The sequence below is a fragment of the Diorhabda carinulata genome, chromosome 6 (genome assembly GCF_026250575.1).
Source record: "Diorhabda carinulata isolate Delta chromosome 6, icDioCari1.1, whole genome shotgun sequence".
NCBI classification, from domain to species: Eukaryota; Metazoa; Arthropoda; class Insecta; order Coleoptera; family Chrysomelidae; genus Diorhabda; species Diorhabda carinulata.
The window spans coordinates 30,030,141-30,044,706 of record NC_079465.1 but is presented as its reverse complement, the minus strand read 5'-3'; the positions used below and the strand labels follow the sequence as shown (position 1 = coordinate 30,044,706).

General features: G+C 38.3%; 1 protein-coding gene across 1 annotated transcript in view; it reads left to right on the top strand.

The window, feature by feature from the left end:
* The window catches only part of LOC130895022 (uncharacterized), a 154,691-nt gene that overhangs the window by 131,975 nt on the left and 8,150 nt on the right, over positions 1 to 14,566 (top strand). Inside the window, exons 6-7 of the mRNA XM_057802112.1 lie at positions 12,606 to 12,942; positions 13,581 to 13,971. Coding sequence (XP_057658095.1) covers positions 12,606 to 12,942; positions 13,581 to 13,971 — 728 coding nt within the window. The remainder of the gene's footprint in view (positions 1 to 12,605; positions 12,943 to 13,580; positions 13,972 to 14,566) is intronic.

The following is a 14,566-nucleotide window of genomic DNA, read 5'->3' as shown; positions in this document are numbered from 1 at the left end:
ATCGCGAGCTAGCTGCAATTCTAGGTCTAGATCTTTTGGTTTGGTAACCAACCTGTCGATCAGGCTCTAAAAACAAGACAGCAAGAAATATGATTATCGCCAGTGATCCGTGACTAATTTGTCGCAGAATATTGAATGAAATTAGAGGTTAGGAATTTGGTCAATTTTACTAATGAAATTGTTGTTGGTGGCGGCCATGATGCAATGGCAAGAGACTCGCATAATGTCAAGTAAATATTTTCATCTTGCAAGAAATTGCATGCGATTTATCTTGCACTTCGTCTAGCGTCTTGCTTTTGCAGCTTGATGTACAGAAAAGTTCGCCCCGGCGATGGTGAACCGGGTCCTCGCTAGATAGAACTGGGGAAAACTTATATAGGATAATATGAATTTCTATGAGAAAAATTAATTGAAAATGAGGAAAATTCACGTTAGAAACTTTAGAGATTCAATAAAACAACTTGGTAGTTTCGATATCTAATTTTTACTTCACAAAAACTTTATTTTTTTATTTAATATAATCACACTTAATCTAGTGATGATTTTACATACACATCAAGAAAACGCCATTCATAAATTCAACAATATTTAGAAAATGAAAGTTCAAAGTGTGCGTCAATGCACGCGAACGTTATTTCCGATAAAATGATTGCCTCATTAAATGACTTCGCATAATCATTATATAACGACAGGCTGCATTTCTTTATGACGTTTAACATAATGTTTTTGCATACTAACATTAGTAGAAACACCCAATAAATAGATGTTGTTGTATAACGATAAACCGTTCTTATAATTTATATGAATAGTTTCCGTTTAAATAAAAAGCTTCCATGCGGAATTTATTTTCAATAAAATCAATGATAGGTTTCGACGAGAAGGAGCAGAATGGTGATAAAACAAACAACTTGGTAGATGGAAGAGATACAACCCAAGTTGAAATAAAAAATAATGAAATGACAAACAAAACAAAAAACAATTACGAATAGTATGAAGAAGAAAGTGAAAAACTTGGTATTGAAAACACCAAACAGAAGAAATAGGACGACGTACTAGGATTTGATAGTAGAAGAAACGAAAATTCTTCTATGGGGGTTGAAATAGCACCAAAAACTGGATGAAACACTGGAGATGATATTTTGAAACACTACTATGCAAAAAATTGTATAGAAGCTAAGAAAAATCCTCAGAAAGCAACCAACGGAGATGTAGAGGAACTACCTGGAATCTATCTATTCAAAGGTTCAAATACCAACGTTGGAAACCTACTTTAAAGCCTTATAAATCCTGTTGGAGGTTGAAAAGGCACCTTCGATCTTTCCTTCTTATCCTTCTTCCTATCCGGCTCATGTCCTCGGTACTGCAGCTTTCTCTTCTTGATTGTCGTGACAAGTTACCCATTTGCTGCAAGACCTCTATGTTTGTCTTATATTCCGTCCAAGATATCCGCAGCAGATACAATTTTCTTCTCCGTGATCCAACTTTCCGTACAGAAGATGCAACAGCGAATCATTCTGATCAGGAGTTCCAGGCTGAGGTTGCGATTTGTTAGAAGTGTCCTCATGTTGTACAAAGTTGTCCGAGGAGTTTTGAGTCGGATTGCTGGTCGACGAGCGCGCCCAGGTATCTTCTGGTTCAATGACCTCTCAATGGAATCTTTGAGAGGGGTTTCTTTGTATTCTTGTAGTTGTATTCTCCAGGTCTTCGCTAAATACTGCCCCCAGAGTAGAGGTTAAGTAAGGGAGACAATACACATCCTTGTCGCACGCCTCTGATATGGACCCTTTGATTTTGACTGTTGCTGTTTGGTATCAGTAAAGTCAGGTTATGATCTTTGGATCTTACGCGTCTATCCCGGTTGATTTTAGGATGTGACACACAGTCAAAAGCTTTTTTATAGTCAATAAAGCATACAAATACATCAGCATTCATGTCTCTACATGTATGAGTCAGAAAATTCGATTAGAAAAGAGCCTGTATACAATCTGATAATTATAAGCTATCCGAGTTTCGGAAAACGATGTTTTTGTCGACGCTGTAATCATAAATAACTGTGCGAAATATTTACAATAACCCATTATTATCCCATCTATGTATACTACCATGTAATTATTTTGACGAAAATTTGAGGTTAGTGACTTTCCGCTAACAAGTCGAAATTTTCGAAACCATCAAGTCGTTTGCTAATTAAAAACTTTTGTCATAAAAAACATTTTAAAGTCTCTCTAATTGCACAAAAAACAATTTTTTTCCGCATAATCCAACGTATCAGTCACGCAAGATAAACCCTACTATAAAAAAAATATTCGTCCGGTAATAAATAATATACAGAATGTCCTACATAGCGTAAATTAGTGTAAATAAGTTTCATCTCAATTATAATTCAGAAACGAAAGTTGAAATATCGATGCTGCGCATCATGATACCCGAGAGGCGAATCCGAATGTAAGTTTCGACGTTATTACGTCTTATAAGGGTGGTTTAGTAGCATCGAAACTTTACAGTAGTTACAGAACTATCCTCGGAATTGCGAGACACATCAGATGCGATGTAATTCAATATTCGTCGAGGCATTAGCCAGGAAAGTAGTTGTTTTCTATTTTGATGAACGACAGAATATATTTTCGAAATTATTTCAGAGGTGAATAGTAGGAATCGTGCATCTGAGACGAAATCTGATCTAAAAAAGGCGTTAACTGGTGGTGGTCAGATGGAAGGAACTATATTTGTAGAAGTGCAGGGTTGAAAGTCCAATTTATATCACAATAAAACTAAAATAACCTAACCTAACCTAACCTAATCCTTATCTAACATAACCTAACGTAAACTAACCTAAACTAGCCTAGCCTAACCTAACCTAACCTAACCTAACTTTAACCTAACCTAACCTAACCTAATCTAACCTAACGTAAGTAAGGAAACGAAAAGGAAAAACTGGTAGAGATGGAAACTGGATGATGATAGAAAATACCGACGGGAGTCCCATGGGTGGAAAGAAACGAGGAAAAGGAACGAAGGAAGAAGACAACAGGAAAGACAGAGATAGTTGGGAAACATGGTTTAGAAAAGGAAGACAGAGGTTCTGGAATCGTCTTCAAAAAAGGATTCTACATATATTGGGATCCGCCTATTAAATTACGTAATTTGTATTTAAAAATAACGATTCAGATTTCCTTCGAAAGCGCTGAACAACGCCATGGTGAATGACGTCACGGCACGCAAAAAAAACTGTCACACGTCAAGTGTCAAGTGTCAACTTTTACCAAAAATGAATCAATCGTTTTACACGTCCTATATAGTGCCTCAGGGTGAAAAAACAACCATAAAAACGCCATTAAAATTATTGGTGGTTAACGTGGTTAACATTCGCTAGTAGATGTCACGTGACTTAATACCTATTTTTATGAATTAATCATTGATTTTTATGAAAAATAGACTGCTTTTTCGTCAAATGTCAAATGTCAAGTGTCGAGTGACAAGCGTCAAGTGTCAAGGGTCAAGTGTCAAGCGTCAACTGTCAACTGTCAACTGTCAAGTGTCAAGTGTCATGTGTCAAGTGTCAACTTTTTTCAAAAATAAATCTTTCGTTTTATATGTCCTATATAGTGCAGAACTGGTAGAGAAAAATAAATATTTATCTGAAAACAAGAAATAATCGTAATGTGTTTCTCCTAATTTGGTATATAACATCATTAACTGCTATAAATGTGATTATAAAATATTATTTTCTTTAACATTGTATCGAGTATCATCCTAAATTGCAATCCGATGAAATTATCTAGAACTGTGGTTTTGCAATACCTTATTCAGAGTAATTGTTAACGGTCGCAATAAACAATTTTTGTAATTGGACGCAATACAAGGTGACTCAAAACAAAGTTCACATCGAACAAAGAAAAACAATTCCAATAAATTTAAATAATTTATTGAAAATATATTTAATACATTAAATAAAACCCTTTCAATCACAGTATTTATTTAACCGAACTCTAAATTTGATATAATTATATAGGAAAAAGTCCATAGGTGTTAAAACGGGACTGCGTGGAGGCCAACTCACACCACCTTTTCTGGAGATCAATTTACCAAGAAAAAATTCACGAACTCGTAACAAATTTCCATTGAACGAGTTTGGGCGTGCGTGTTGTCCATTTGGAACCATGTTTTCTGGTTATAACCATTAAAGTTTAGTAGTTCAGGTACGAAGAAGTCATCCAGTTTCTGAAATTTTGAGTTTCCAGTCCAAACTTCTTTTGGACTGGAAGACTTGAAGACTCTCGATCAATACTGGAAAGAATAATGCGATTTCCAGAGAGTTTGGACAGCTTAGAGCTTAAAAGAAGCTTCCACGAATTATCCGGCATAATCCCAGCCAGAGCAGTTTTTGCAAGACTTGGTTAATGAGCACAGAGTCTGCAAAAGCCCAGTACGTTCTTTGGAGCAGTGCAAACCTTGTGAAATCAGCTATGAACACTACAACAAGATCAATATCCACAAGCACCTCCACGTGACATCCACCACTCGATCTACTTGAGTCTAGTTGAGTTACCAGTGAACCTACAGGTTTCTTCAAACCGGATGCCGATTGGTTAGCAACCAATTGCCCTGTCTGTGGTTTCTCATTCAAATACGAAGGTTTTTACTCGTTGCAAACTGTTTAGTAGCTTGAGTTTCTTTTGAATCGATCTCACTTACGATATGAACAATCCCTGCATAATATCTTGCGTTGTTAACTCATTTTCTCAATTTTTTTTTATGATAAAAATTAATAACGAACCAGTTTTCTGTACCTTTGAGCGAATATAATGCAGGAAGGCGGACTATAATTTGTGGCAACTGTTTTATTATATACGGCGCATTATAATTTCATCTGCTCGGTATCTAACTGTAAAAAAATTCTTTCCGAATGGTTTATAACAATTCTAATAGCCTATGAGATACGTTTAAGTCAGAATTTGTTTAAAATACCAGTATCTCACTTTCAATTTATTCATTCACATAAATCCACGGCCCGAGGGCCAATTAAGATAAAAGAGACGGAGAAACATAAATAAAAGTAAACAATTCAAGTTTTTTAAACAATATTTCTTGGTAATTTCCGTGGTAAGACATCTCTCTCCCAAAACACGACGATTCTTGCCCCGTTTTTCATCCCCCGTTGTCCGGAGAGCTTGGAAACCCCAAAAGTCCACCAGGAAACTGCCGCAGTCATCCTGGAAAAACCACAAACTCCCTACGATACGAATTGATATCCTGGCAACTACAATCATAGAAGCCATCCCCATGTCTCGCGTGGTGGTAGCCTAGCGGCGTGGGTAACAGCATCCATTTCTCTTTTAACCAAAGACCAAGTTCCTTCCACTGAAGTACAACTCCTGAGCTTGGAAATAGTGCAGTCGAGGAGCTCGAGGAATTCGTAGCGCGTCTTTGAGCGACGAAGAGATGTTGGAGAGTTCGGACAGTGATTGAGCTCGTCATCCACCGATCTTGGAGTCACCGCGGGGTTTGGAAGTAGAGGTGATGATTTACCTTTGGCCTGATGTGGTAGAGGCACCAAGCAGACGTGTTCTCGAGTTGAAGCTACTTCGAGAAGACAGATGATTGAAGATAACGTTGATGGACGGTCTTCGAGCGACGAAGAGGCAATATATTGTGGAATAGAGATACTACGAGCTTCCTGGGTTGGATTAAATTTTTTTCCCGCCGTCCCATGTTATCAATCGCATAATAAGAACGAATCCGCTACGCTTGTCCGTTTATTTTTTTTTTTTTGCTTCATTGTATTCTTAACTAGCGTACTTATTTAGCTGGGTCGTTAAAATTTAACGCTGCTTTTTCTTCTTAATTTTTATCTTACATCGGTCGTCACTTGGGTGTTGTTGTTGTTGTTGTTGGTAGTCGTTGAACGCGAGATAAAAAAGCGGCAGTTATAATATGATGTAACGAACAAGTTCAAATATTTAATGAAGCAGTTACACGTTTTATCAGATCTTAACTTGGGAGCTTGTTGGCAACAATTAATTACTCGAGAGATGATGGACATTTTTTTTTTCGTCTTTTCTTTTCGGTGTACTAAAGATATTGTCGAGTCACTTAAGGTATTCCCAGAGGCGGTGTTACTTAACGAGTCTACCAGAATTTCCTTTCGCATTGCGTTAATAATAAATAAAATTTAATATCGCGCTGTATTTTCAACATCTAACCACCGATTTTCCATGTTCAGGGTTAATTTGAATGGCAACTCTTATATATCTCAACTAATGATTCCAAATAACAATTTTTTAATATTACCAACTCGTCTACTGACATACACCGTGAAGCTGATCCTGTTGTTATAGTTCGGATACTTCTAGAACGTATTGTATTATTTTTATAAGCTATTTACATCATTTTAAGCCTGTTTTTATCGAGAAAAGTTCTAAAAAAACCCATACAATTCGATTACGACAAATTAAAGATTTAAAATATACTGAAAAGTGCTTGTAATGTATATAAACAGCCGTAATAGTCGGTATATAATATGTTGTCATAGTGAAACACATCGAAATATTAAATATTTAAATAAATTAGTGCGTTAAGAATCGGATAAGTGTTTAGTAATAAATCTGTCTGAGTCTCATGATTCTCGTTGAGGTACTCTGGCATATACGGATGTTCATGAATGAATTTCCAGATGAGTTAAGGGTAAACTGATTTCTCGAAGAGCAATCTGATATTTGAGGCTCTTCCGTTTGATTGCAGATTAGTTCAGCCGCTCAATTAACGCCTAATTAGTTAGTTGTTGCAGATACCGGTCGACCAGAACGCGACGCGTCGGTAACAGAGCCCGTTTTCATGATTTTCTGGTACATCGTTGAACGATTTAGTAGCGCAGCTTTAGTAATGATGAAAAAAATATTTTATTTGACTGATCCACGCAATAAAAATAATCGTCGACGTTTCTGTTCGAACGAAATTGAATGAATTCGTGCTTTATGTAACAAGATTCGGTAAAATTACTTGTTTCATCACGAGTCAATAATCAAATTATCGGTTTGGTACCGATGGAACTGGAAATAAAAAATCGACTCGGAGATAAAAACCACGTTATAAAGTCCCTATCGTCTCCATTGGTTCCGTTATAATTTGCCTTTTGCGATTGATGATACTGATTTTGTAGCTTTGAACAAATATTTGAAGTGATTTCCCTGCAGCACGATCATTTGGCCCAGAAATAAATATTTAATTGAATAATTAAGACCACCATAGTCAAAATCATGTTTGTACAATTGTCATAAAAGATATTTTTGGTTATAGTCGAAAATTATAACAAGAGTTATCAATATATAGTATCTACTAGTTTCGTCGCCAGATATTCCTCATCAGGAGCTTCGTTTATGAAATTTCGATTCTATCCCTTGTCCAAAAGAAAATATTTATGATTTAATATCAGGAATACGAAAAGAATTTTCGAAAATTACTTGATGAACATCGAGAACGTGAGTTTCCTTCAAGTTTGTACGTGAAGGACTGAATCGACTTCTCTTTCAAACATTTTAGAGTATTTTCCGCGACTGGTACTTGTAGTACGAGGTATAGGTGTCGAAAAGTCCGAACTAGTTTTGCGCAAGTAATTTTGGCGGTTCATTGAAGACCTAGAAGCACTCCTCTTCATATTCGCTGCAAGATAGATCCAGGAAGCGAATGGTTCTTCAAGAAACTCCTTCTCTCGTCAGCATTTCGTTGTTCCATCAAGTGTTGCAATTCTGGGTACCTCCCAACGAGATCATAGGCTTGCGTCGCCGTAGAAACACCAAGAGCCGGTGGAGGAGAATCTGTAGCTCATTTTTCGAACAGGACCCACTACCCAAATCCTTCTGACAGGGAACAGAGAAAATGTGACGATTGAAGAAGTGCCTGGGCATTTTAGAAGATTAGAAGCTGTTACAGTTGCAGTTTAAAAAGTATTTGTGAATCTGTCGTGATTATGCCAGTACATATTGCTCCAAACCTCAACACCCAAGTTTTGCGCAAGTAATTTTGGCGGTTCATTGAAGACCTAGAAGCACTCCTCTTCATATTCGCTGCAAGATAGATCCAGGAAGCGAATGGTTCTTCAAGAAACTCCTTCTCTCGTCAGCAATTCGTTGTTCCATTAATTTTGGGTACCTCCTAACAAGATCATAGGCTTCCCAGGCAATCTAGCTTTCGTGGTCGTAGGCACATTGACTTGCGTCGACGTAGAAACACCAAGAGCCGATGGAGGAGAATCTGTAGCTCATTTTTCGAACAGGACCCACTACCCAAATCCTTCTGACAGGGAACAGAGAAAATGTGACGATTGAAGAAGTGCCTGGGCATTTTAAAGGATTAGAAGCTGTTACAGTTGCAGTTTAAAAAGTATTTGTGAAGCATTCTTAGCTAATTCGACCAAGTGCTCCAAACCTCAACACCCAACAAACGGTAATGATGATATTTTATGTCCAAACTTATCTCAACACCCGGTATGATTCCATACAATTCGCAAAATATCTATTTGAAGTGCGTAATTAGATGTCTGAAGGAACAGATGTCTAACAGAGTTAACTACAAAATCATTTATCAACACGTGAGTTAAACAATAAACTTTTTTTTCCATCCAATCCGACTGTATACAATAAAATATTAATTTTCTATATTCACCATCTGTCTGGACGTTTATTGATGAGTTTAGAAGAGATCGAATCGTAGTTACTCATAGTTGTATCTAAAACTTTGTTCAATCGACGATTATTATTCATTCGTTTATTCATTCGACTTGAATCTGTCAGTTGTTGTGAGTCTAAAAAGGAAATTTTCACTTTCTCGTAAGCTTCATTCGAGGGCAATGAGTTTTCAACTCGAAACAGGAAAGGCTCGAAGACGGATCTTTATTAGCTTCTAGGTAATACAAGAAGGGTTTAATTTCAACTAAATTTTTATATTAAACGATTCCTATCGTTATCTATCTATCGTGAGCGAAAAAACGAATACGATACAGATAATACTCTTCGGTTTGAGCCACCACCACCAAAAGAACACATTCCGAGGTGTTAAGAAACTGGAAATTTCACTATAGGGTCCCGTCAAGGTCACAATAGGTCGTTTGATACTAATTTCCACTGGAAACATCTGGATATAACATATTTTTATCTCAATAATGATACTAGATCAAAACTAAACCAATGTGAGTTTGCGAGAGGTTAAAAGACGATTAAGACATAGATTTAAGACCAAAAATCTTGCTAAGACATCTTCCTTATTTGGTGACGACAAGATTTATGTCAAAATAACGAATATACTGAGATAGATCCTACGAATTCATGCTAGCGTCCTTGCAACAGCCTCTCCTTCTCTTTCCATTATCCTCCAAATGGTGAAGTGACACAGTTTTTTCCATGCTTGCTCATCCTTTGCAATCTTTTCGACATGATGCAGTCTCCTTTTTAAGTTGGAGCGTTGGGCGTTTATTCTAGTTAGCAACCTTGTACGTGGACCAATGTCTTGTTCTTGGTTTTGTCCATGATACTCGAAAGCCTCTATTCGATTTTTATCTGCTCTGTTTAAAGGTAAGGATATATCGGAGACGCGACTCAATAACTAAATAGAGCCTAGTGCTGAACCTTGAAGCACTCCACAATTTATTAATTCGCAAGAAGACATCGTTGGATCAATCTTAACAGGCTGACTTCCGTTGGTGATCCACTGAAATCGTAGTACCGCTTGATGATGATTAACACAATCGAAAGCCTTAGAAAGATCACAAAAAGATGTTGCAGTTGTTAAGGTTAGGTCTTTGTCTGGAACTTCCTAAATCAGTGCTGATATAGTAGTTAATGAATGAGTGTCTTCTTCAAGAGTCACAATTTCTCTCTCTGGTTTTTCCGACCTGTTTTGTAAGGTTGATTCCCGGACCTTGAGCCTTTGGACCAGCAGGATAAAAGTTGGAATATCTGGAACCGTTGTTGATATTCATACCGAACACACTATTAACACTACCACTACACCAACGCACACGATTACACTGTTTGACGCGCGTTTCGGTAACCAAGTTATCATCTTCAGAGATTCGAGGTGATTTAAAACCCAGTAGAACAAGTAAATTTTAAGTTATTTGAAATTTATTTCGATACAATTTTATTTTTTGCGCAATTTCCTTTCCGCTTGTTACTTTGGAATTCGTTTTTCGAGTTTGTTCGAATCCGGTTCTGCGTTTATGTATCGAAATGTATTTAATACAAACGACACGAGACGGACAACGTTTTGGCCGCCGATGTCACTCTTCAATAGATGCGCTCTCTTAACGTACGAATCTCACAATCGGCTTGTCTCATTGTTACAGTTGGCAGCTCTGCTTTCCATGCAAGACAACTGCATAAAATCGCAATTATTTTTATATTAAAGTAATTTCTCAACGTCTATCTAAAATACCGAGTAATTCATCCACTTTATCAAGAGATCGACAACAGCGACAAAAACCCATCGGCGTTTTTTTTTTTTATTTCCATTATAATTTCTACGTATACAGAGTGTTCAAGGACGAAAAATTCTGGAGTAGATAGTTGACGTGAAAGCAAAGCTGTAGCATGGGATAAATTTCCTCATACGGCTCCTCGTTTCTAAGTTTTTCTTCTTCTTTAGATGTCCTCTTCTAACGATTACCCCAACAGAGTCATTTCTGTCTCTGGTCCTTCTTATTAGCGTCCAAACCGATCCACTCCCGAATATACTTCAACCATGAAGCCTATCGTCTGCCATGACCACGTTTTCCCTCGATTTTCTCCTTTTTTGGGTGTCTTCTTCTAACTATTACCCCCAGCAGAGTCATTTCTGTCTCTGGTCCTTCTTATTAGCGTCCAAACCGATCCACTCGCGAATATACTTCAACCATGAAGCCTGTCGTCTGCCAGGACCACGTTTTCCCTCGATTTTCTCCTTTTTTGGGTGTCTTCTTCTAACTATTACCCCCAGCAGAGTCATTTCTGTCTCTGGTCCTTCTTATTAGCGTCCAAACCGATCCACTCGCGAATATACTTCAACCATGAAGCCTATCGTCTGCCATAACCACGTTTTCCCTCGATTTTCTCCTTTTTTGGGTGTCTTCTTCTAACTATTACCCCCAGCAGAGTCATTTCTGTCTCTGGTCCTTCTTATTAGCGTCCAAACCGATCCACTCGCGAATATACTTCAACCATGAAGCCTATCTTCTGCCAGGACCACGTTTTCCCTCGATTTTCTCCTTTTTTGGTTGTCTTCTTCTAACTATTACCCCCAGCAGAGTCATTTCTGTCTCTGGTCCTTCTTATTAGCGTCCAAACCGATCCACTCCCGAATATACTTCAACCATGAAGCCTATCTTCTGCCAGGACCACGTTTTCCCTCGATTTTCTCCTTTTTGGGTGTCTTCTTCTAACTATTACCCCCAGCAGAGTCATTTCTGTCTCTGGTCCTTTTTATTAGCGTCCAAACCGATCCACTCCCGAATATACTTCAACCATGAAGCCTATCGTCTGCCATGACCACGTTTTCCCTCGATTTTCTCCTTTTTTGGGTGTCTTCTTCTAACTATTACCCCCAGCAGAGTCATTTCTGTCTCTGGTCCTTCTTATTAGCGTCCAAACCGATCCACTCGCGAATATACTTCAACCATGAAGCCTATCGTCTGCCAGGACAACGTTTTCCTTCGATTTTCCCTCCGATCAGAAGTTGCAAAAGTTTGTTTTTGTCCCTATGAATTCTCAATTTAATTCTTTAATCACAAGACCTCCAGTACGTAGATCATTTTCTAATGAAGTCCAAAACAGAGCAATCTAGCAATTAAAATGTAGAGGTGGCAGTTTCAAGGTTCTTACTTCCGAGTTTACCAAAATTTACTGGTTAAAAAGTGTTAACATCTATGGCCAACTAAGAAAACACATTTGATTTTATTGGAATCTCCTTCAAGAGCAATACAATCTTTCCAATACACTTCTAACTTCTAAATGCCGTGCCTGTTGAAAGATTTATCTTTGGCCTCAAAATAGACTTCAAGTTTCAGCTATTTATTCCACTTTTGAGCTGAATTTCTCACCAGCGAACATTGTTTGAGTTTAGCGAATAGCCAATAGTCACTGGGGCCAGATCTGGACCAGACATTGGATGAGGAGGCAATTTGAAGTTGACTTGTGAATCGATTCATTGTCTTGGTGAAAAAATGGACATATTAGTCGGTTTTTCCTTGATTTTAGCATTCAAACCATCCAAAAATTCTATGTAATATTCACTATTGATGGTTTCTCCCAATATACCATGCGCATCCCAAAATACTGAAGCCATAACCTTCCTTGGGTCTTTGGACGCTTCGAACCTGATTCACCGGCTGCAGTCCGCTCAGATGATGATTGTTTTGTCCAAACACCGCTCTAAATCATCGACTGTGAGTAAAAGCTTTCTCATGGTGAAATGTTGAAGCACTGCGTCTTCTGAAATCTTTACAACCTCAGCCATCTGACGCCATTTCAATTTACGATTAGATATAACCAATTCGTGGACTTTATTGATGTTTCCTTGAGTAACCACCCCTCACTTGGAGCTAATCGACATCAACTCACGTCATGTTCTTGTTTCAGATCGGCCAATTACAACAACGTTTCCGGAATATGCGAACTATCGAAAATGGACCGTATGACGGTAGCTGGTAGTACTGCGTTCCAACCATCGGACGATTACGAATACATGGAGAACAATTGCATAGACGAACCCACCAAATTATGCGAATTCAAAAAATTATCCGGTCGTATTTTGAAAACCGTTGATTCCGTTTACCAAGACGTCGGATCGGCGGACGAATGCAGGGAATTGTGTTTGAACAGTCCTTACAGATGTCATTCGTACGATTACGGCGATACCGGCGAAATGGTATGCAGATTGAGCCATCATTCCAGAGCAACTCTATCCGATATCCAGGTAACGAACTCCGGAAATATAAATCAAATTGTAATTTTGCGTAGACGACTCCAGCTAGAAATCACCAAGCATAAACCTGTCGAATCATTTTCAATTGATTTAAATGCTTGCTAGGTATTCCACAACTGAAATTCCAAAGGTTTTTATCATCTTTTATCATTTTTGATCCAATCAGTAAGTTGTTAACATCAGAATATGTTTTAGAGGATTTATCACAGTACCTGTAGCTTCGTCGTAAACCAAACCGCACATAATTGTACTCGTCCTCGTTACAACTCAATTTTTTTTATAATCGCAGTCTGTGTAGCCTCTTCCAGTGATCATTTTCTTACGGTAAAAGCTTCTATCATCAAAACCAAGTCCAACCTGGTGGTTATGGTGTTGATATTGGTAAAAATGAAGATTTGGTCAGTTTTGCAGCCTACAAAATACAATATTTGCTCAGTTTCCTGTGTATATTCAATCTTGGTACTGTCTTCAATCCGATTATCCCTTAAATAACCTAACTGAGAAGTCATGACCTCTCCCGGAATCCTAATAACCAAAGAAGACTGAAAAAGTAAGCAGTAGCCATTGTTTCCGATCGGATCGGAGCGCTTATCCAACAACCAGTGATTTAAACCAAATTTCTTTTATAGGAACCTTACTTAGAAGTACCGGAAGCAGCTACATACGAATTAAGTTCCTGCTACAACGTCAGCATCGATTGCAGATCCGGAGACATGATAGCGCGTATCCAAACCAGTAAACTCTTCGACGGTAAAATCTACGCTAAGGGCAGCCCGAATTCGTGCGTCAGAGACGTTAACAACAGTCTGGAATTCGAACTCAACATGCCCTACGACAATTTAGAATGTAACGTTAGGAAAAACGGTTTGGGAAGATACATCAACGACGTCGTCATTCAACATCACGATAAAATCGTAACCAGTAGCGATTTGGGATTGGCAGTTACCTGCCAATATGATTTGACCAATAAAAGCGTTACCAACGAAGTGGATTTGGGAGTCGTCGGTGATATTACTCCGGGTAAGTTTTTGCAGTCTACACCCCGACGATTTAGACGACGTCCTACTGGACGAGAAGTACCCCTTAAACTCTTTCTTCGAAGTTTTTTTTTCAATTTTCCCTCACGGTACTGAATCGCTATCGATCTCGTGTTCATATTGAGCTTTAGAATCGATTAGAGCTGCTATTACAAGCAACCAGATTCTAAGGAGCTGCGGTTGTAGTTCAAGAAGGATTCGGATTCCCTAAAACTACTTTTTCCGATGGCTATTACCCACCATGGGGTTCGAAGCTTTGTTCTCCAGCAGATACCAAAGCAATCCTTGTTCAATTCTTTTCATCAGCTTCGGGTCCAAGGAAGTTTGATAATCGTCGGTCGCTGGTGGTACCTGGGTTCGTTTTCTACTGATTCTATTGTAACCAAAGTACCAGTTTTCAATTTTCCCTCACGGTACTGAATCGCTATCGATCTCGTGTTCATATTGAGCTTTAGAATCAATTAGAGCTGCTATTACAAGCAACCAGATTCTAAGGAGCTGCGGTTGTAGTTCAAGAAGGATTCGGATTCCCTAAAACTACTTTTTCCGATGGCTATTACCCACCATGGGGTTCGAAG